Source organism: Leptodactylus fuscus, chromosome 2 (assembly GCF_031893055.1).
Source record: "Leptodactylus fuscus isolate aLepFus1 chromosome 2, aLepFus1.hap2, whole genome shotgun sequence".
Classification (NCBI taxonomy): Eukaryota; Metazoa; Chordata; class Amphibia; order Anura; family Leptodactylidae; genus Leptodactylus; species Leptodactylus fuscus.
In genome coordinates, this window is record NC_134266.1 from 238,006,365 (window position 1) to 238,030,129 (window position 23,765).

General features: G+C 42.5%; 1 protein-coding gene across 2 annotated transcripts in view; it reads left to right on the forward strand.

Moving 5' to 3' along the window:
- Positions 1-23,765, forward strand: part of POU6F1 (POU class 6 homeobox 1) — a 61,994-nt gene that overhangs the window by 19,184 nt on the left and 19,045 nt on the right. Inside the window, exons 2-8 of one of the 2 annotated variants that reach the window (XM_075265887.1) lie at positions 210-305; positions 4,101-4,187; positions 12,792-12,972; positions 16,491-16,600; positions 18,919-19,141; positions 22,017-22,267; positions 23,315-23,443. In XM_075265887.1, the coding sequence (XP_075121988.1) occupies positions 4,134-4,187; positions 12,792-12,972; positions 16,491-16,600; positions 18,919-19,141; positions 22,017-22,267; positions 23,315-23,443 (948 nt within the window). In that variant the 5' untranslated portion in view covers positions 210-305; positions 4,101-4,133. The remainder of the gene's footprint in view (positions 1-209; positions 306-4,100; positions 4,188-12,791; positions 12,973-16,490; positions 16,601-18,918; positions 19,142-22,016; positions 22,268-23,314; positions 23,444-23,765) is intronic. The other variant, XM_075265889.1, reaches the window with a different exon arrangement.

The following is a 23,765-nucleotide window of genomic DNA, read 5'->3' on the forward strand; positions in this document are numbered from 1 at the left end:
GATGCACATTTGGTGCAAGAAAGTGCCTTGTGCAAAATGTGCGTCACAATATCCTTGCTCTACAGAAGTTTTCTGACATAGACGATTTAATAACTCTGCCCCATTTTATTACTTTTGCCTGGAGAGTTCATTTAAAATTATGGAACAAGTAGTTTTTTATATATAAATATTTAATTCTTTTTTTTTTATTCATTTGAATTTATTTGCAGTAGTCAAATTCCATTCTTTACGGTGAAATGGATATTCCAGAAACTGAGGCTCAACAGGAAAATACACACGTTACATCAAACATTGAGAGTCACTAGGTAAGCCGTCATGTTCTCTACCATTATTTCTCAAAATACATAACCAATTAATAGATCATCTTGTTTCTGTGAGATCTGTCTTAGGGTCTGTTCACACTGGCATGGGTAATGGGTTCCATCTTTAGAAGATTCAAGGCAGAAATGACGTTTTTAACAGATCCAATTGATGTAGGGCTGTCAGGTGTCTGTCTTTTTCCCTTATCTAGCAGAATATTACAGCAGACTAAGCTGTTCTACCTGTCAGAGAAATCTCCCCCGCTGTTACCTTATGTGAAGATGTAGGAGAAGGTTCAAAATCAAGTATTTTAGCATTTTCCTGAGTAGGCCTGAAAAAGCCTTTACTCTGGGTAAACTGTGAAACATAAGAGTCATTTTATTCAAACTATGGTTTTATCCCTTTACATTTTCAAATTAACATTAAAATAAATTATTAAAATGTATTCCCTGTTTTGTGTCAATTATTTTGAAGTATGATATGTGCGGTCTCGGGTGAATCAGCGGCTACGGTGATGGTTTAAGATTTGTGTGGCTTTAGGGTCCCAAACCTCTGTATCACGCCGCTGCTCTCTGCCAGAGACCTTAAGAATCAAAGCTTAAGGGCTAGTTCACACGTAGTTTTTTCGTCCGGATTTTGAAGTGGATTCCGTGGCAGAATCTGCGTCAGGACAATCCCTCCGGACTAAGCCCATTCAGTAGGGACTAATACGGAGCACAAAGCCGCGACTGTCGGAAGCCGTGACATTCGCACCTAGCCACTGCAGGCTTCCCGCGTCAAAATCCGAACCAAAAAACTATGTGTGAACTAGCCCTGACAATGCCTAGTAGATCAGGGTAGTAAATCAGAAGTAAATATACCTGGCTACAGTGTGCATGCTTTGCACTTTGGATGCACGCCTAGTAGGTGTGCTTCACTGCACATGCCCCAGTGTCTCTCAGTAGACACTGGGCAAGATTTGGTTTCTAAGGGGCCTTTCACACGACCGTTCGTGACTATCAGCAGTGTCCGTAGCTATTGTCTGTTACAAGATGTTAGCAACGGACACTAGCTGAACCATCAGAAATTCGTTAAAATTTCCAATTATTTCAATGGGATTTTTCCAGCAGACAAAAGAATCCTACATACTGGACTTTTGTGTCCGTTAGAAAAAAACAGGTGCCAAGTGTCTGTTGTTTTTCTAACATTGGAGTCTATGGGCAACAGACTTATAATGGGCAGTAACTGATAGCCATCATTTACTGTCCATTATTTTGTGTCTGTTTTTTTCTGCACATGCTCAGAACGCAGAAACAAAACAACTGACAGTATAAAAAAACTGACACTAACTGATGCTTGTGTGTCTGTTTTTTTTTTAATTGATCCATTAAATGGATCAGTTAAAAAAAATAGACACTTTAACATCAGTTAATGTCCGATAATGTCTGTTATGATAGGTGTCCGTTTTTTTGGTTTTTTAATGGATATCTTCATAATGGAATTGAACGTTAGTGTGAACCCAGTCTAACCGCAGTATGATACAGAGGTTTGGGACCCTAAACCCAATTGTTTAACAGCATGCTGGCAGTTTAGTGGTCCCAAACAGCCTGACAAGTTCTCTTTAAGAATTCATACAGTTGCGTATGCAGTTTAGTCTAGTGTATACTATAATTTACTCCCTGCAGGTCACAGATAATTGGGGGGTGGCAAATGGCAAACGAGCCCCTTGCCACGAACAATTACCTTTCTAAGGCTTGCTTCACATCTGTGCTGGAGCTTCGTTCGCACTGTCCGCCTGAACTCGATGATCGAAAAAGTCCTGTGCACAGTAACCTTTTTCCTCTGCCAGGTTTCAATATTAAAATGACGGACCCCATTATAGCCAATATTCCAGTGGTCCACCTGTCTGTTGTTCTTGTCCTCCGACAAACCAGAACAATGGATAGGCCAACGCTAGTGTGAACCTAACATCAGTTAATTTATAGAGATGAGCGAACAGTGTTCTATCGAACACATGTTCGATCGGATATCAGGGTGTTCGCCATGTTCGAATCGAACACCGCGTGGTAAAGTGCGCCAAAATTCGATTCCCCTCCCACCTTCCCTGGCGCCTTTTTTGCACCAATAACAGCGCAGGGGAGGTGGGACAGGAACTACGACACCGGGGGCATTGAAAAAAATTGGAAAAAGTCATTGGCTGCCGAAATTGGGTGACCTCCATTTTAGACGAATAGTGGATTTCAAATCCGGGTCATATGAGAATGTGAACTTTGTGACTATGAGACAGGGATAGCTGTACAGGCAGGGATAGCTAGAGATAACCTTTATTTAGGGGGGGATATTATTAAAAATAACTTTTTGGGGCTCTATCGGGTGTGTAATTGTGATTTTTGTGAGGTAAACTTTTTCCCATAGGGATGCATTGGCCAGCGCTGATTGGCCGAATTCCGTACTCTGGCCAATCAGTGCTGGCCAATGCATTCTATTGGCGTGATGAAGCAGTGCTGAATGTGTGTGTTTAGCTCAACTACACCGGTGGAGTAGTTGAGCTAAGCACACAGATTCAGCTCTGCTTCAATCAGCGCTGGCCAATGCATTCTATTAGCTTGATGAAGCAGAGTGTGCACAAGGGTTCAAGCGCACCCTCGGCTCTGCTACATCAGAGCCGAGGGTGCGCTTGAACCCTTGTGCACACTCTGCTTCATCAAGCTAATAGAATGCATTGGCCAGCGCTGATTGAAGCAGAGCTGAATCTGTGTGCTTAGCTCAACTACTCCACCGGTGTAGTTGAGCTAAACACACACATTCAGCACTGCTTCATCACGCCAATAGAATGCATTGGCCAGCACTGATTGGCCAGAGTACGGAATTCGGCCAATCAGCGCTGGCTCTGCTGGAGGAGGCGGAGTCTAAGGTCGGACCTGAATGGAGACTGGTGTGGAGCGATCTTAGACTCCGCCTCCTCCAGCAGAGCCAGCGCTGATTGGCCGAATTCCGTACTCTGGCCAATCAGCACTGGCTAATGCATTGTATTGGCGTGATGAAGCAGTGCTGAATGTGTGTGCTTAGCACACACATTCAGCTCTACTTCATCGGGCTAATAGAATGCATTGGCCAATCAGCGCTGGCCAATGCATTCTATTAGCGTGAACTGAGTTTGCACAGGGGTTCTAGTGCACCCTCGGCTCTGCTACATCAGATTGCTACATCTGATGTAGCAGTGCCGAGTGTGCATCAGATGTGTAGTTGAGCAAAACTGACTCAGCACTGCTAAGTCTGCATTCGCATAGGAATGCATTGGCCAGCCTTCGGCCAATCAGCGCTGGCTCTGCCGGAGGAGGCGGAGTCTAAGGTCGGACCTGAATGGAGACTGGTGTGGAGCGATCTTAGACTCCGCCTCCTCCAGCAGAGCCAGCGCTGATTGGTCGAGTTCCGTACTCTGGCCAATCAGCACTGGCCAATGCATTTCTATGGGGAAAAGTTAGCTTGCGAAAATCGCAAACTGACAGGGATTTCCATGAAATAAAGTGACTTTTATGCCCCCAGACATGCTTCCCCTGCTGTCCCAGTGTCATTCCAGGGTGTTGGTATCATTTCCTCTGGTGTCATAGTGGACTTGGTGACCCTCCAGACACGAATTTGGGTTTCCCCCTTAACGAGTATATGTTCCCCATAGACTATAATGGGGTTCGAAACCCATTCGAACACTCGAACAGTGAGCGACTGTTCGAATCGAATTTCGAACCTCGAACATTTTAGTGTTCGCTCATCTCTATTAATTTATCTACATACTTTGATACATACATTGTCTTGTTTTTCAGCATGCAGGAGGCGTGAGAGCACCATCAAATACCATGGATACTAGTACTGTTAAAAAACATGAGTCACCACTTACAGTCAATGAACAGGTATTAATATTTTAATGTTACGGTATTTATTTAGGGCACCACTATGGTAATTCCATGGGGCTGCACATTTGAGGGTTTATGTACAAAACACAAAGTACACTAAACAAGTAACAGTGGCCAACTAGAACAATGGGATCGAGGGCTTACAATCTACAGTGTCGTGGTAGCGAGCTCTAGAGTTTGGGGAATTCACAGTTATTCAGATTTCATTAATAACTTCAGTAATAATAATGAATAATATCATTATTTGGCTGGGGTACAGTTCTACATTCTGTCTGCAGCTTGTTGAGTGGATTATTATAATAGTTATTAGATTATAATGCTATATATTAAATGGCATTCTCATCTTTTATATGACTCTAAGCTTGCAGTTTTACCTGTATTATTTCCAAAGATATCATCAGTTGAAATCATAGTTAATTTTAGGAACAGCCCCTGATAGGTCTGGACTGATGATATCTCTGGAAATAGTATAGCTAGAAATGCAGTGTCATATAAAAGATGCATATCGCCTTCTTATTCAGTATTAGTACACAGCTACGAATAAGGATTAAATATCCGAAACGCGTCAGCTACACTTCCTCTGTTTCCAAGGAGTATGTGCCACACGGATTTCATTGTGTATTTTTAATGGGAATTTTCAAATAAATTTTGTGGATTTTAAAGAAGCTGCAGCCTGCTGGATTTCACTTTGGAACGAATCTATCGCCTTCTTAATACAACACCAAAAGCAAGATTCTACATTTTATAATGCCTGAAATATAATTGTTTGAAGTGACCCTCCCCCGTCCTTATTTTCTCTGCATTACATTGTACACTGTACACAGTAAGAAGCAGGATACAGGTTACAACAGAGAAACAAGATAAAGAATAAATCCAGGATTTCACAGAAGGAAGCCAACATTTGGTAATAGAGTATATTACAAAATGTATTAATGACACAAATGCTGCCAGAAAATCAAAAGTTGTTGGAAAGTATAGTTACACGTTAACCCTTTCTTGACATTCGCCATAATAGTATGGCAGATGTTGGGTCTTTAATAGAGATGAGCGAACACTGTTCGGATTAGCCGAGCCGATCCGAACAGCACGTTCCCATAGAAATGAATGGAAGCACCTGGCACACAGACTTTGCCGGCGGCCGGCCACTTAACCCCCCGCGTGCTGGCCACTTCCATTCATTGCTATGGGAGCGTTCGCTCATCTCTAGTCTTTAAATATGGCAGCAGCTCAGGAGCTGAGTAGCCACTCAGTCTCCACTGTATAATACTGATTCAGGGAATTAACCATGCTAATGCCTTGCTCAAACATGACCAAGGTGCCCTTTACTGATCAGAAACCCCTAAGCCTTCGTTAACATCTGCGTTTGGATTCCGTCCGGGGGAGTCCGCATAGACTATAATGGGGTCTGTGTGCTTGCCACGCACTGCGCACATGAATCATGCAGACAGGAAAGTGCGGACAGCAGGCGGCAAGCACATGGACCCCATTATAGTCTATGGGGTCTGTGTGCTTTTACAGCACCTCATGCGGACTCCCCTGGACGGAATTCCAACGCAGATGTGAACAGGGCATAAGTAAATAATATTTTTTAAAAAGTCATGGGTGTCAGAATATGTTGATTCCAAGAGGAATTTTTTTAAGGTGTTAAAACAACCAATTTTATATAAATTTGGTATTGCAGTAATTGTGCTAAACCACAGAATACAAGTAACATACAGTCCTATGAAAAAGTTTGGGCACCCCTATTAATCTTAATCATTTTTAGTTCTAAATATTTTGGTGTTTGCAGCAGCCATTTCAGTTTGATATATCTAATAACTGATGGACACAGTAATATTTCAGGAGTGAAATGAGGTTTATTGTACTAACAGAAAATGTGCAATATGCATTAAACCAAAATTTGACCGGTGCAAAAGTATGGGCACCTCAACAGAAAAGTGACATTAATATTTAGTAGATCCTCCTTTTTCCTCTAGTCGCTTCCTGTAGCTTTTAATCAGTTCCTGCATCCTGGATGAAGGGATTTTGGACCATTCCTCTTTACAAAACAATTCAAGTTCAGTTAAGTTTGATGGTTGCCGAGCATGGACAGCCCGCTTCAAATCATCCCACAGATGTTCAATGATATTCAGGTCTGGGGACTGGGATGGCCATTCCAGAACGTTGTAATTGTTCCTCTGCATGAATGCCTGAGTCATTTGGAGCGGTGTTTTGGATCATTGTCTTACTGAAATATCCATCCCCGGCGTAACTTCAACTTCGTCACTGATTCTTGAACATTATTCTCAAGAATCTGCTGATACTGAGTGGAATCCATGTGACCCTGAACTTTAACAAGATTCCTGGTGCCGGCATTGGCCACACAGCCCCAGTGGGTAGCAAGTGTTTTTCTTGGAATGCTGTTTTTTTTGGACGCCATGCATAACGCCTTTTTGTATGACCAAACAACTCAATCTTTGTTTCATCAGTCCACAGGACCTTCTTCCAAAATGAAGCTGCCTTGTCCAAATGTGCTTTTGCATACCTCAGGCGACTCTGTTTGTGGCGTGCTTGCAGAAACGGCTTCTTTCTCATCACTCTCCCATACAGCTTCTCCTTGTGCAAAGTGTGCTGTATTGTTGACCCATGCACAGTGACACCATCTGCAGCAAGATGAAGCTGCAGCTCTTTGTAGGTGGTCTGTGGATTGTCCTTGACTTTTCTCATCGTTCTTCTTCTCTGCCTTTCTGATATTTTTCTTGGCCTGCCACTTCTGGGCTTAACAAGAACTGTCCCTGTGGTCTTCCATTTCCTTACTATGTTCCTCACAGTGGAAACTGACAGGTTAAATCTCTGAGACAACTTTTTGTATCCTTCCCCTGAACAACTGTGTTGAACAATCTTTGTTTTCAGATCATTTGAGAGTTGTTTTGAGTAGCCCATGATGCCACTCTTCAGAGGAGATTCAAATAGGAGAACAACTTGCAATTGGCCACCTTAAATACCTTTTCTCATGATTGGATACACCTGGCTATGAAGTTCAAAGCTCAGTGAGGTTACAAAACCAATTTTGTGCTTCAGTAAGTCAGTAAAAAGTAGTTAGGAGTAACTCAAATCAATAAAATGATATGGGTACCAACATTTTTGCACCGGTCAAATTTTGGTTTAATGCATATTGCACATTTTCTATTAGTACAATAAACCTCATTTCAATCCTGAAATATTACTGTGTCCATCAGTTATTAGATAGATCAAACTGAAATGGCTGTTGCAAACACCAAAATATTTAGAACTAAAAATGATTAAAATTAATAGGGGTGCCAAAACTTTTTCATAGGACTGTATAATCTTGGCTGCACAGTCAACTGCTTAAAAACAAAACCCATAATAGACTGGCGCAAACACAGTTTTTAACATTTAGAATTCTTTTTCCAGTTTGGAAAAAGTACATTGTTTGGATTATTAAATGTTACCATTATGAATTGCAGTTTGTCCCTCAAAAAATAAGCAGTCATTTGGCTCTGTGAATGGAAAATTAAAAAAGTTCTGGCTTTTGAAAGAAGGAGAGTAACAAACGAAAATAAAAAATTGTCTGTGGTGGTAAGGGGCTAAACATCTGTCACTGCTGTCTAATAATAAGATGGTTGTTTTCTTGCTTCTGTGATCCTATCACTTCCTAATAGTTGCCCAGTTTGCCATACTTTAAAATCAGCTTTGCATGTACTATCATTTCGTCTAGTCTGTAACCCTTAGGCGCACCAGGAGGTACAGTTACATCCATGAATAAACATGGGAACCTCTCTGAAACAGAGCGGCCGCAGTAGATGCCGGGTCTGTGCTGTTTCATACAGCAGGGACTTGGCAGCATTGCCCATAATCAGAGATGATTCTCATCACAGGCATTTAACCACTCTGATGCCGCGGCCAAATGCGACTATGGCATCTGAGTGGTTATTTTCAATTTCTATTTCATATTCAGTAACGGGACGGCTCCCCCAACCCCCCCCCCCCACGGCACAATCTAAGGAGGCGTCCTGTTGCAATGGCAGCTGGAGGCTCCCATCCCTGCCATAGTGATGTAACTACTGAAGTCTGCCTACAAGTTCAAGATCCCTGGAGGGGCTAAAAAAAAAAAATATATATATTTTTTTTTTTAAGTTAAAAAGTCTATAATTATTTAAAAAAAAAAAAAAACCTAAAAGTTTAAATCATCGCCTTTCCCTAGATCACATAGAAATAAATAAACATAAACACGTTAGGCATCCTCAAGTTCCAAAATTCCCAAACTATTAAAATATAAAAACATTTGTCCCATATTTTAAACGGCGTAGCAGGAAAAACAATCAAAATGGCTGATTTGTTGTTTTTTTGCCAAATTACCTCACTAAAAAATGGAATAAAAAGTGATCAAAACATCATACATTCCCCATTGTGGCATCAATAACAACTACATATTGTGCCACAAAAAACGACACCTTACACAGCTCCATACTCTGAAATCCTATCCTACTAATATTATAAGTGTGAAAGTTTGTGTGTTTGGATGTTTGTGAGTTTGGATGTTTGTTCCTCAATCACACTTAAACGCCTGGACGGATTTGCGTGCAATTTTCCACAAACATAGTTTTCCCTTAGGATTGAGTCACAGGCTACTTTTGGTGCCACTAAACAACATGGCTTCCTAGCAGGAGACTCACAAAAGCAGGATTCCTAGCCCCAGCTATAGACTCACACACACTGCCTGGCATTTCCTGCCTCAACCTGCCTGCACACTCCTTACTGTCACCTCAGGAGTAGCCCTCACTCTACTCACTCACATTTACATTGTCTGTATCACTACATACACAATATAACAGATCACATTGTTTGTATTACTACATACACAATATAACAGATCACATTGTCTGTATTACTACATACACAATATAACATCACATTGTCTGTATTTGTAAGGATTGGAGTAAGGGTCAGGCAGTGCAAAGTGACACAGCTGGAAAGCAACACTGTGCAACTAATGACAAAATGGGTCGCAGGCCCTGCGGCTATGACTATGCTGTAGTATCTGAGATGAGGCAGACCAATGCACTTCCTAATTGAAGTGCGCCTACCACGGCTCCTAACCTTCTATCCGGTGGCTAGGATAAGGGGAGAGGAGGCCCTGAAAGTCCTAGGGACTGGAGTCACGGGGCACACCTAAACAGAAAGCACAGTGTAAATGCAATGCAAAACGAAAGACTAAACAGCATGGAACCAGGGAGGACCACAAGTCCTAGCAAGAAACAGAAGAGAAGGCGAGGTCAGACGAGCAAGAGGTCAAACCAGGAGATATAATAAAAGGCACCAAATCAAAAGACAAGGGATAGTCAAAAATACAAGCCGGGTCTAAAAACCAAGAAACATATGGAATACAAACAGACAGGGAATCAGACTGAGCAGGGGAACCAGGAAACACAAAGTGAATGGCTGGCAAGGATCCATGCCTGGGTGGGGTTTAAATAGCAGCAGAGAACACACCTGATGGCTAACGCATGGAGACTGAAGGCAAGGAAAAGATTAACCCTTAATGACCTAAGCAATACCCAATAGAACTCCTAACACGTCTCCCAGGGAGACGCCGCGCAGCAAGGAGACCGCGGCGACTCCGTATCCTGACAGTATTACTACATACACAATATAACAGATCACATTGTCTGTATCACTTCATACACAATATAACACATCACATTGTCTGTATCACTACATACACAATATAACACATCACATTGTCTGTATCACTACATACACAATATAACACATCACATTGTCTGTATCACTACATACACAATATAACACATCACATTGTCTGTATCACTACATACACAATATAACACATCACATTTGCTATCCCACCAAACTTTTTAAAGCACTTTTACAGTTTCACATGTCTGTGTCCGCCCAATTCTCAAATCACCGCAGACGAAGTCACGGGTAAAAGCTAGTATAAAATAAAGTTACAGGGTTCAGAATATGGTGATTCAAAGAATTTTCTTTTTCTTTCAAAATTTTAAATTTTTGTAAAGTTATTAAAACATGAAAAACTATATAAATTTAGTATCACCATGATCGTACTGACCTGCAGAATAAAGCTAAGATAGCATTTTTACCGCAGAGTGGAAACTGTAAAAGAAAAAGACATAAGAAAACCGGGCAACTACGTTTTTTTCTCAATTTCACCTCATTCTGAATTTCCCGGTTCATTGTACAGAATAATAAACGGTACAATTTTTAAGTACAACTTGTCATGCAAACATCAAGCCCTCATATGAATATTTAAACTGAAAAATTAAAAAATAATGGCTTTTCGATTGTAAGGAGTACAAAACAAAACCACAAAAATGAAAAATGTCTGAGTTTCTTAAGAGTTAAAGAGGACCTTTCACCATCTGGGGCACATGCGGTTTAATACACCACTAGAAAGCTGACAGTGCACTGAATTGAGCACACGTTTGGCTTTCACGTTCTGTGCCCCTGGTGAAGAGCTATCAGTGCCAGTACCGTAGCTCTTCACCGCCAGAAGGGTGTTTCTGACAGTCAGTCAGGAACGCCCTTCCTCACAGCAGCGCCTCTAGCGCTGTACTGTGAGAGCGGGGAGGAAGCCTCCCTCCCCTCCTGATAGTACTCGTCCCATAGAGGGGAGGGAGGTGTTCCTCACCGCTCTCACAGTACAGCGCTATAGGCGCTACTTTGACTGGGGCACAGAACATGAAAGCAGCGGTATATAAAACCGCATGTGCCCCAGATGGTGAAAGGTCCTCTTTAAAGTAAAAATAGTGTACAATAGTAATAGTAAAGCAACAAGGAAAAACATCAAAGGATATTGTTTTAGGCTAAGGCCCCACATTGCGGAAACGCAGCTTTTTTTGTTGCTCTTTTTTTCCTCCAAGGAAACCTCTGCGAACTTTCTTTAGGTGTATGGGTGCAGGCTATTGTATAAGGCAGGCAAGCTCAGGCTGGGGAGTAGTTCACATCATACAGATTTCTCAGGCATTATTTCTTGTGAGAGATGAGATTCTCCACTTTTATACGCCACAAAGATTGCAGTTCTATTTGTATTATTTCCAGAGGTATCACCAGTTGAAAACACAATAGCCATTTGTCACTGTCCAACTAAAAATAAAAAACTGTTATATTTCAGTATAATATACAGTACAGTATAATGCCGTATTTACTTGGGTAATTTGCTGCACTTTTTGCTGCCACACAGCTAGTCACAGCAGTGCCTCCATAACAGAACCCTGCACAGAACAGGTCCTAAATAATATCTAGCACACGCTCTGATGTCTATGGAGGAGTCTGGCATCCCTGGACCTCATAAGCCATTTAGTCAGGCTGCCAAAATAATACATTCAATAGGGATTAGGGTTGAGCCGATCTTGACTTTTCAGGATCGATTTTAAAATCCGATTTCCGATCATTTTTCATTCGACCCCGAACTCGATCCCAATTCCAATCCCAATGCAAGTCAATGGGATTTTTTTATTAATCGGAGATTGGATTTTAAAAGCAATCCTACCCCCTGGTGTCCACTTACCTCCAGAGATGGCTGTTCCTGTGCCCTGTGCCTTCATTCTTTGCCTCGCTGCTGCTCCACGCTGCTCTTCTTCCTTCGCTGCCCCCTCCCTGCCAGGTTAGGAGAGTGTGGGCGGGTTAGGAGAGTGTGGGCGGGTACTGGGAGGGGAGACGTAAGCGCTTTAAACACTAACCTGGGAGGCGGGGCAGCGAGGCAAGAAGAAGGAGGGCACTGGAGCAGCCATCTCTAGAGGTAAGTAGCTGCTAGAGATTTAGTTTAGCCTTCCATTCGAATGAATGGAGGCAGCCGGCGCGCAGGGGGTTAAGGCTGTGTGTCGGCTGCTTCCATTCATTCCTATGGAACTGCAGCGGAGCCTTCACACTGAATATACATCATATACTCCGTGTGAAGGCTAAGCAATGAATTGTGGGAAAAATCACCGATCTTGATCCCACATAAAAAGATCGTGTTCGGAATTCCCATGGCGATCGTGAAATTTTCTTGATCGCCGATCGGAATCCGATATTTTCCGAACACGATCGCTGAACCCTGATAGGGATCTGTTCAGTCCTCAATTTTAGAAATTCAAGTTTAAAAAGGTAGTCCAGTGTTTTTTGTTTTTTTCATTGATGACCTTTTTTCAGTGTAGGTCATCAATAAGAGATCAGTGGGGGTACGACATTCTTGAGAGTGCTGTGACCCCTTCACTCTTTCTATTGCATTTGTTTCATAGTAGCCTCATTCCATAGAAGCGAATGGATACAAGCAATGCAGCTCCTTCAAACATCTGATCGGTGAGGGTCCTGGGTGTCGGACCCCCACTGATCTTGTATCGATGACCTATCCTGAGGATAGGTCATCAAAATGAAAGAACTGGAGAATCCCTTTAATTAACCAATATATACAAACTTACGCTGCAGCAATATTTTTACTATTTATGAATTCATAAAATATGAAATGTCAAGACGGCTGCCTGCATGTTGTATGAGAATTATTTATTCATTATTTAGGGTTGGTTGCATTATGTTATGTCTGTATGTAAATCTGTCCACATGCATCTTTGTGACTTGCAGGTGATTGTGATGTCTGGTCATGAGACCATTCGGGTGTTAGAAGTTGGTGTGGATGCGCCAAATCAACCTGAAGAGTCTGCAAAAGCCTCGGACCCCCCAGTAACCGAACCTTCAGTTACTAATAATCCGGCAAGGGAGTCAGTGCTGTGCCAAGCGGAGAATTCAAGTGCAGAGTCTGTAGGTATGGATCCAGTGATCAAAGTGGATGTTAACCATCTGTACTAAGAACATCTCTTTTACAGTAATATACAGTTGTGTCTAGAAGTATTTGTCGTTCCCCTCTGTAAACCAGTACAGACCAAGCCATCAAGATGTGATTGAAGTGTAGACTCTCAGGAGTTTTACCTAAAAGGTGTAACTTACTGCCATATTTTACATAATCCCTTCATTTTTACAGTATGAAGAATAATATGATAAACCATAGTGTCATCTATTGTTTCCTGTGAATGCATTATTTTATCACATAACAAAGGAGATAGTAGATCTGTGGTCGACATAACTTAGCAACTCGGTTATAAAACTGTGAGGAATTGATACAGAAAGTATATTGGAAAACTGTACAACTTATTATACAAACAATAAGGTTGGGTTCACATATGCGTCTGGTATTTGTCCGCTTGCAAACAATTTTAAGAGAAAAATGGTTTGGTACAAAAACTGATATCAAAATCAAGTTTTTTAGACGGATTAGTCAATGGGTGTCCATTGAAAAAAACTGACCACTTGTGTTAGGGCGGGTTCACACCTGCGCCCGGTCTCCGTTCATACAGATTTCCATTTCCTGCACAAAACTGAGCAGGAGACGGAAACCTGCAGGACTCTTTCATACCCATTCATTTGAATGGGTTTGAAAGATGTCCGGCCGTGAGCGCCAGTGAGCGTTTTATGCTCTCCGCCGCAAAACCGTTTTTTTTAAAACGGACACAGAGTCAGACATGCAGTACTCTGTGTCTGATTTTAAAAAAACGATTTCGCCGCGGAGAGCATAAAACGTTCACTGGCGCTCACGGCCGGACCCGGTCTGACAGCTTTCCGTCTTCTGCATGCATTAGACGGAAAGCTGAGAACAGACTCCGGGCACTAGTGTGAACCTAGCGTAAAGCTAAGTTCACACAGAGTTTTTTGGTTGGGGTTTTGGCAGAAATCCGCCTCCAAACCCTGAACCAAAAAACACCTCACCATTCAAAGTATACAAAACGCTTCAGAGTCTTTTTCGCTAGCGTTTTTTTCTGCTAGTGGCAAAAAAAAAAGTGAGATGTTCATTCTTTTTTTAAGCCTGGGCGTTTTCTGGCTCACAGCTTCAATGCAAGTCAATGGAAGCTGGTTTTTCCTGTTCATGTTTTTTGGTCAGAAACCTGAAGCGGAACCTGAAGCGTTTTTGGGAAAAAAAACCTGATCAGGAAATGCCAGGCGGTTTTTTTAAATATCATTCATGACCACATCTCAAGAGGAAACGGATCAGGAACCTCCTCGAAAAACGCCTCAAAGAACGCTTCAAATGGCAAAAAACGCCTCAGGAAACTCCTCACATGTTTTCCGGTCCGGTTTTGACAATGCCAAAACCCTGACCAAAAAATTCTGTGTGAACTTACCCTTAGATGCCTAGCAGCCAAATGACACTGTGTGCAGACAATGATGTAGAGGTCAGCACCTTCCAGTAGATGGCAGCTCTGAGCCCAGAATTGCTGTTCTTGTAAAGTTCATACAAACTAGCTGGAGTCCTTGTCTCCCCCAACATGGGAGAATCCCCAGGGGTAAGGTGTACATCCTTTCCTAATACATGGTGACTTTTGATTTTCTAGATGAAATAGTAGTATCCATTATTTATTGAAGAGATAAAAGTCTACACACTAGATACTTGTCAGAAGATTGGCTTGGGTATTTATAGCCCATTTTTTGCCTGTGTAGGTTGTTAGGTGAGGTCAGGGTCTATAACATGTTGGCCTTCAAACAGAATTAAACATTTTTCAGGTATAAATAATTCCAAATTTTGCAGAGATTTAAAGATTTTCTCTAACCATCTTAGTGGTTTTGTCCAGATAGGTTGCCAATGGATACAACTATTAATGCAGGTCAGGCACCATGGTTTATGGTACTGTGCAGAAACTTAGCTGGGATCTTCTTATTATGGCTGGGTTATGTTCTTGTGCAAGCACAGTCCCTGCCTGCATCTATGTCCCCGCATAAGAAGGGGAATGGGTCACAATAAAGAACGCTGCGTGATCGCATTGCAGTTCTTTCCGCAGCGCTTTTAAGAGAAAGTTCAGAGTTTTCCTTTTTCCTCTTTTTTTTTTCTCTTAACATTATATCTACGGGAAAGCCGCCGGTGTTTCCGTAGAAATAATTGACATGCTGCGGTTTGCAAAGCCGCAACGGCTTTGCAAATCGCAGCGTGTTCGCAGTGCATTTTTTTCCGCAAAGTGGGCTTGGGATTCGCATGAATCCCATCCCCTTTGCTTGCACTGTACAATGCCGCGTTTTTTCCAATTACTTCTGGACTCAACTGTATAACATTTCTATAAATATGCAGAAGTAAATTCACTCATTCAGAAAATAAATAAATAAATAAATAAATATCACTCCTGGGGAACCCTTGCTGTATATAAGTGAGCTGTTAGTGTCTCTCATATCACATTTATGGGACTAGGGATAAATGAGTGTCCTATCTGATGGCTCTGCAGATCATCTCACCAACATTTGGGACAGTGTGTCAGTCCACAACTAAGGCAAGATTGAAGCTCTCACCACGATGCTTCCATACTCCAATCCGACCGCACCCCTTTACAAAGTCTACCAACTCTCTTTGAGAACATTGTAGAGCCATGTCTAAGGCTAAGTTCACACAGGGGTTTTCTGGATCAGAACCTGAGGCAGACGCCGCCTCAGGTTCCGATCCAAAAGCCGGGTAGCCGCGACTGAAAGCCGGTGCACTACACTCCGCTCCGGATTAGGCCCGATGAATGGGCCTAGTCCAGAGGAGAGAGTGTCTTCAGGCCGAATTGCGAGGCAACTCGGCCTGAAGAATGAGCATCTCACTTTTTTTTTCCGGCTCCTGGAAAAAGTTCCTGAACAGCTCCCATTGATTTCAATGGGAGCCGTCTTTTTGGTCAGGATTTTGAGGCGGATACGGCCTCAAAATCCTGACCAAAAAACTCTGTGTGAACTTACCCTAATAATCTAGATCTCTCACGAAGAGCTAGAACCTCTATATTGGAAGCTACGATATGGTGAAAGGTTTGTTGAGTCTTGACGCTACAAAGCCATGTTTTACTAAGCCAGTATCTGCCTGCAATGTGAAGGAAAAATGATTTATCCCAAACTAACAGAAATGGCTGCTCTGCAGGGTTAAAGCTATAGGAGCTAAACATGACAGAACAGCTATTGAGTTAGTGAAGGAACTCTATAATAACTACAGTGTTCTCTCCACGTCACAGACAGACCCAGGCCAATATCTTAGCTTCATGAGCACTTCCTAGGACAATGCAGAGAGGTTGTGGGTGTAACTGGAGTTTCACTAGAACTGTCAGAATTTAATAAAAGTCACATTTTCATTTACATTTCACAACTATTCTGACAGTTTCCAGACCATAGGTTGTCTATTCCCGATCAGGAGTTCGTTTGTATGTATTTTTCTATGCACGACTCATCTGATTCTCACCAGATTGATTTTTTTTTTCTTTGTTTTCTTTGATTGTGAAGTGAAATCTTCAGCTGGACTGGTCCCTCCTTCTCTGCCAACACTTTTCACTCATGCGGCAAACCATCCTCAGGCGACCCTTGCGTCTTTTGCTGTACAGGCTGCCCCCCAGGTGAGGCTTTGACCTGTTGAGTGTTATAGCTGTATGGTATCCACACATTAGAGACCCCCTCCAATCAAAGCATGTACCTACTATGTTATACCTAGTGCAGGGCCTGTGAGGGAGGAGCATGACTAGTGTAGTATATGCAGTAGGCATAACACAGTCTAACCAATTTCCTTGGAGTGTTCCTTTTAACAACATATTATGAAAATAATAGTAAATTAGTTGTATATTGCTATTTTCACCCAGAAAGAAAGAACTGCAATTACGCTATGTTCACATCTCCATCATTGTGTCCTTTGCTCTGGTCCATCAAAGGACCAGAACAACAGACAGGCAGGTAACTAAAACAGTGGACCCATACGGAGCGTGGCGGACCTCATTGCCTATAATGGGATCTGTAGGGAGTCCATTGTTTTTACTTGAAACTGACAGATGACTTGCATCATTTTTTTTTGTCCTGTGATTTTCAATGGGCACTCTCCAAAGGGAGACTCTGATCAAGTTGTAATAGAAACTTGGCATATGCATTTAAAATGATATTCTCATTTCCAGCATTTCTACCATATTGACAGGATATGCTATAAGCATTCAGTAGATGTGGATCCCACATTATTCAAAGGTTGTAATGGTCAGTACCAGAACTCTTGGGAATTCAGTTTCAGAATCATGTAAAAATGCAAAAATAATAGCCCGCATCAGACAATGCAAAGCTTTGTGGTGATCGAGTTAAAGCTCTGTTCATACTATGTTTACCTGCTCCTGCTTTACAGGGATAGGACCCCAAATGCTTTAAAGGGGTTGTCCAGGATAAGAAAACATTTTAACATTAAACTAAACACCCCCCACGACTTTATAAATTATTTTCATTATCAAAACTGCCTATTTACCATTATCGCTGGGGTGGTCACATGACTGCTCCAGGCACATCTTCATAGTATCCTGTGATGTTCCGTTTCTTATGGAAACAGTGCGTCACAGACTATATCCTTCTCCCCATCCCATTCCCTCCCCTCACTACACCCCTTCCCATCATACTTACCTTCCATCCTGCTGGAGACTCCTGTCATGACTGACGCATGCACACTGGTCAGCTCTGGCAAGCGCAATAGCCCTCAGCGATTGTGGGCTATTGTGCATGTGCAGGATGCCTGCAGATCTCATGAAGATGTCTGCCTTCCCCCGCATGCGCAATAGACCAGAATCGGCGGCCAGTGTTACTGCTGGCATTGAGGGATACAGGGTCATCTGGGCTCTGCAAGCATCTAATGGAGGGCAGGGATCCCCGGGGTACTTCTGGCATTTACAGGAGGACCTACCTATAGTAACTACAGAGTACACTGAGATCCTGAACCTACCTCTAGCAACTCTATTCTAGTCAGGTCTGTAGTGAGACAGCTAGAATGTAGTTGTTTGTAGGGACTAGGGGCCTACTAGCCCCACCGGATCTGGGGCCCATTCAGGAATTCAAATGTTCCCCTTTGGGCCAGTCTGAGCTTGAACTAATCTATAAATGTGTTATATTACGTGTAACATGAAAATCCATTCTTGACATGAAAGGGATGTGTCCTGTTGTGCAGTCTATTGTGCTTAATTACAACTATAACAATCATTTTGGTCCTGATTTTGACGCGGGAAGCATGTCAGACTCAGGACCAAAATGCACCTTTTGCGGCTTTTACTCCCGCTCCGGAATAAGCCCAAATGAATGGGCCTAGTCAGGAGGGATTGTCTTGACGTGGATGCGCCACGGCGGAAATCAAGAAAGGGCAGCTCGCTTCTTTTTTTTCCGCAAGCGGGAACAAACCACTAGTGGAAAAAAGATCGCTAACGGTCTAAATAGACCTCTATTGTGAGGGGCGTATTTTGAGGTGGATTCCACGCCGAAATCCGCACCCTCTTGCCCTGTGTGAACTAGCCCTAAGGAGTCTAGAGATGGCTGCTGAGGGTGTAGTCGGCGGGTTAGCTAGGGAAACAGGGAGGGGGAGTGTTTAGAAAGGGAGGGGGACAGTGAGTGAGAGAGGAAACAAAGCACAGGAACTTATGGAAGTAAACAAATGCAGAAGGTACCAGGAGCTCACTGAGAACTCCAGAAATCACTCAAAACACTGCTAAAGGTATTTGGTGGCATTTATTAACCCATTAATAACACCAACAAACCTTTTTTGAAAAATGATTTTTTGCCTGGAAAACCCCTTAAATGATTTGTGTTTCTTTATTAACGGAATGAATTTTAATTCTAATAAAATGCATTCCTGTAGACAATGAGTGACAGATTTAGCAAGGATTATTAATACAGTGTATTAAAACTAATTTTTTCTTTTAAGGTCTTGACTCAGGAAAACTTAGCAACACTTGTCACAGGGGTAATGCCCACAGGGGCAGTTAGTCAACCGGTTCTTATCCCCATCACTATTCCTGGTCAAGTGGCGGGCCAACAGGGTCTAGCTGTCTGGAACTTCCCCACTGCAACTCTTGCCACTATTCCTGGATTAGCAACTACTCCTCCTGCTGGTGGAGTGTTCAAACTGCCTCTAGCAAATCTGCAAGGTAAGAAGACTGTGAAACCGAGTGTTCCTTAGGCCGGGTTCACATGGAGTATTCTGGCTCGTCATTTGGTACGTAGACGCCGCGGGAGGATTTGCGGGCCGTATACTCTCCCATTGTTTTCAATGGGAGCCGGTACCGTACATGCGGCGCTATTTTGCGGCCGCCACAGAATCACGGCTGCAAAATAGCGCCGCGTGTACGGTACCGGCTCCCATTGAAAACAATGGGAGCGTATACGGCCCGCAAATCCTCCCGCGGCGTCTATGTACCAAATGACGAGCCAGAATACTCCGTGTGAACCTGGCCTTATAGTGTTTGTATTTTGTAAAAGCCTAAAAAGTCTTTGTAAAGGTTGGTATAATTATGTGTATTATAATAATAACAACAATAATGATTCTTTAGTAAAGGGGATATACACCATTTCAAAATAAATTACCTCTCCTTAAGGTTGGCCATCAATTTCTAGATCAGCGGTGATCTGTCTGTCAGGACCCCCCACAGATCAGCCATTTCCCAGGTAGTTTCGGGTACTGCAGTGATGCCCCATGCAAGTCTATGGGACACTGTTGAACTACCTATAACCACGGCTGTAAGCAGTGCAGTGAGTGAGCAGCTCCACATCTGTCATGTAAATAATCCCAGAACCTGCACAGAATAGCTGATCCACAGGGGTCCCTAAAGTCAGACCCCTTAAATGAGAGACCATTACTTCTGAAAAGCTGGATAACCCTTTTTAAAGTCAATTTTAAGCTAAAAGGTATTAATACACATAAGATTTCTTTAAATAAGATCTAATCTCCCATAGAGTTCATCTTATAATTACCAAAGTTCCAGACCTAGGAAAGACCTGCTCACTGGTCAGGGAAATATTGCTCCAATCTATTTAATGCTTATTATGTTCCCAATTGTGCTGAGCTATAGTGTATTTTGGTTTGAAAATGTCCTTTCATATTGACTGGATAAATCAGAGGTCTTTTATGTGAATTTACAATTGATGGCCTATACTTAGGCCATGTCATTGATATTAGATCAGTGTGGGCTCAACTCCAGGCACCCCAACAATCAGCTGATTGAAGAGTCCATTGCACTCAGGGAAGCGCTGTAGTCTCCAAGTAGAGCTCCATACATCACATAGCAGCCATATCTGGTACTGCCTATAGCTTAGCTTCACTTGTATGGGGCTAAGCTGCAGTAAACTGCATTTCCTAGTACATATGATACAAAGTGAATGGAACTGTTCCTGGTAAGTGATGAAGAGGCCACAGCCATTCTACACGTCATCAATCCCCAGTGCTCCCATTGAAGTGAATGGGAGTGCAGATACATCCTGTCCTGTACAGGCATTCTTACATTCAGCCTGGCTGTGGTCAGGCTGAATTCACTTCTAAGGGAACCCCTCCAACCCTGTCCTAACATTTTCACATAATTCATTGTGGTCTCATAACACTGTATAAAATAATTCTGTTTGCTTTAAGTGTTAGACCTCATATGTTTCTTAAACTTGTCTTAGGGAATCCACAGTCTTTAGAAAGGCTATTCCACACCTACCTTTAGTATTTAAATTGCCTTGGTACTTTTTGAATAAGTTTGCTTTTATTCATATGCTAATTAGCCTTCTCCGTGCACCCCTGAAGCGTTTGTGTGCACTGTCTGCTCTATGTGTATGAGAGCAGGGAGATGAGTCATCAGCACAGCAGCCTCTCGGCTCTCATACAGATAGAGCAGACAGTGCACACAGACGCTTCAGGGGTGCACGGAGAAGGCTAATTAGCATATGAATAAAAGCAGACATTCAAAAAGTACCAAGGCAATTTAAATACTAAAGGTAGGTGTGGAATAGCCTTTCTAAAGGCTATGCAAGTATGTGCTCAGTTAAAAATGACTTTTCCCAATGATAGAGCCCCTTTAAATTCACCTTTCATTTTCTATAGGTAAAAAATATGCAAATCTATTCTCCTGGATGGAATTAGGAGAACAGAGTGCACTCTGTACACCACCCTATAAAGGGCAGCATCCTTAACATAATGAACGACTCAGTTATAAAGTCTTTTAATCATGATGTGGATTTAATTGCCAAATCAGTATTTCTGTCCCAAAAGGAACAGATTCCCAGCTATGGACAGCGCTGTTTCGGCCTATTGGGCCATCCTCAGCATAGCGTAGGGATACTGATTTGGCAGAGTGAGAAACTATAGACCAGGGTCAGGGGACACTAGTCCACATCAGGGAGAGTGTGTGCCTACATAGGCAGTACGGAGACTTACAAGTCATTCCTGCTCCGCTAGGGATTATGGGTAAAAAATATGCAAATCTATTCTCCTGGATGGAATTAGGATTCCCATAGCTGGGAATCTGTTCCTTTTGGGACAGAAATACTGATTTGGCAATTAAATCCACATCATGATTAAAAGACTTTATAACTGAGTCGTTCATTATGTTAAGGATGCTGCCCTCTATAGGGTGGTGTACAGAGTGCACTCTGTTCTCCTAATTCCATCCAGGAGAATAGATTTGCATATTTTTTACCCATAATCCCTAGCGGAGCAGGAATGACTTGTAAGTCTCCGTACTGCCTATGTAGGCACACACTCTCCCTGATGTGGACGAGTGTCCCCTGACCCTTTCATTTTCTAGTCTGAACTGCAAAATATAATATAGACATTGGTGCTTTAGGCAATGCCATGTCTTCCCTAGTAGAATTTTTTTGATGTTGGTCCAGGATACATGTGTTTTTAACATTTAAGTTTGCAGTTGCATCTCTCCACACCTGGGCAGGTGATTGTGCCTGGAAAAGCACTTTAGGAATGCTGAAGTCTTTTTCCATTATGGTAAAAGGTATATCATTCTTTCTTTTTTATTTTAAATGACTTTACAGCAGCATCAGTCTTGAATACTGCCCTACAAACCCCTGTTCAGGCAGCTTCCGCCATCCAGACTGTTTACCAGGCGCAGCCAGCAGTTCAGGCCCAAGCTGCGCTACAGGCCGCTGTCCAGCCACAGGCTGCACTGCAAGTCCCAACAACTCTACAGACCCAGACTGCCATGGTGTCCAGTAATGTAGCCAAAGCAGAACCTCCAACACATCTTACTGTACAGCCAGCAAGCTTCACTTTCAATCCAGCTATTGTAAGTATGCATGGGTTTCTACTACGGTCATTTTAATTTTACAGAAATGCCTGTTCCAACTTTGCTAGGACTGGTGTCCAGAACTGCATAGAATATTACATACATAATATGCTCCATGTGTAAAGCCGGCTTCAAAGGGGTGGTCCGATTAAAGACACTTATCCCCTATCCACTGGTACTTTATTTACATGGAGGGGTCAATCTCCTAATTGCTGGGGGCTCCGGTGGGCAGACACCTAGTGATGTAAAACTTATTCCCTATCCTGTAGATAAGTGTCTTCAATGGGACAACCCCTTTAATATAGCCTTGAGGGAACACATAGCAAAAAGGAGCATTGACAGAATTAATGTATTTGATATGTATATATAAGTCAAATCAACAAGCCAATAACCTCATTAAAAAGGTTGTCCCATGAACAATACTTACCAGTGTCTGATTGCTGGTGGTCCATCCACTGTGACCCCTCCCAGTCATGGGTGTTGACTGGGTAAATAGTAGTACTGTCTCTGTATGACCACAGTCCACACATTTCAATAGAAATGAATGGAACATAATTGTGCAAGCTTCATTCATACAGAGAACCTGAGCACAATCTCTTCTTCTCTTCATTGCTGAGGGTCACAGTGGTCAGACCCTTATTTCCTGTCCTGTAGGTAGGGGATAAGTGTTGTTCCTAGTAAAACCTCTGTAAGGCTAAGGCCCCACAATGCAACAAAGCCATGTTTTTGACTGATTTGGCAACACAGTACCAGCAAGGCAATGAGAGTTTCCATTAATCTCATCCACACGTTGCAGAAAAGCAGCATGTTAATTTTAGCTGCAGATTCACAAGTGTTTCCCTATATATTGAATAGGGTAGGAAAAAAACTGGAGAAAAAACTCAGTGAAAGACACTGCTTTTTTTTCTGTAGAATTTTGTAGCTTCAATTTCCTAATATGTCTTAGACTATGTCCGCTTTCCAAGGTGAGAGATATGTTAATCACATATGAATCGCTGTTTACTCTATTATTCTGCTTATTGTTACTATTATGTTTCGCTTTTCCAGATTAGTGCAGCGTCCTTAGGAGGTCAAACCCAGTTGCTGAATTCCTTGGCTGCTGCTCCTATTATTGCTAATGCTATTCCTGGAGTACAGGGCATTACGAGTCAGATTATAACCAATGCTCAGGGCCAGGCAAGTACTTTACTTTACGGATTCACTTTGTGTGAAATTACTTGTAAAATGTTTAATGTTTGTGGCATTATGGCAGGTGCCTCTACTTACCTATGTTTCGTTGTCTGTGAAAAACACATTAAAGAGGACCTTTCATGGGTTTGGGCACAGGCAGTTTTATATACTGCTGGAAAGCCGACAGCGCGCTGAACTCAGGCGCTGTTGTGAAGAAGGACGTACCTAACTGACTGCCATGAACGCCCATCTGACTGTGAAGAGCTATGGTACCAGTAAAGATAGCTCTTCACCCAGGGCACAGATCAGGAAATCTGGCAGTGCGCTG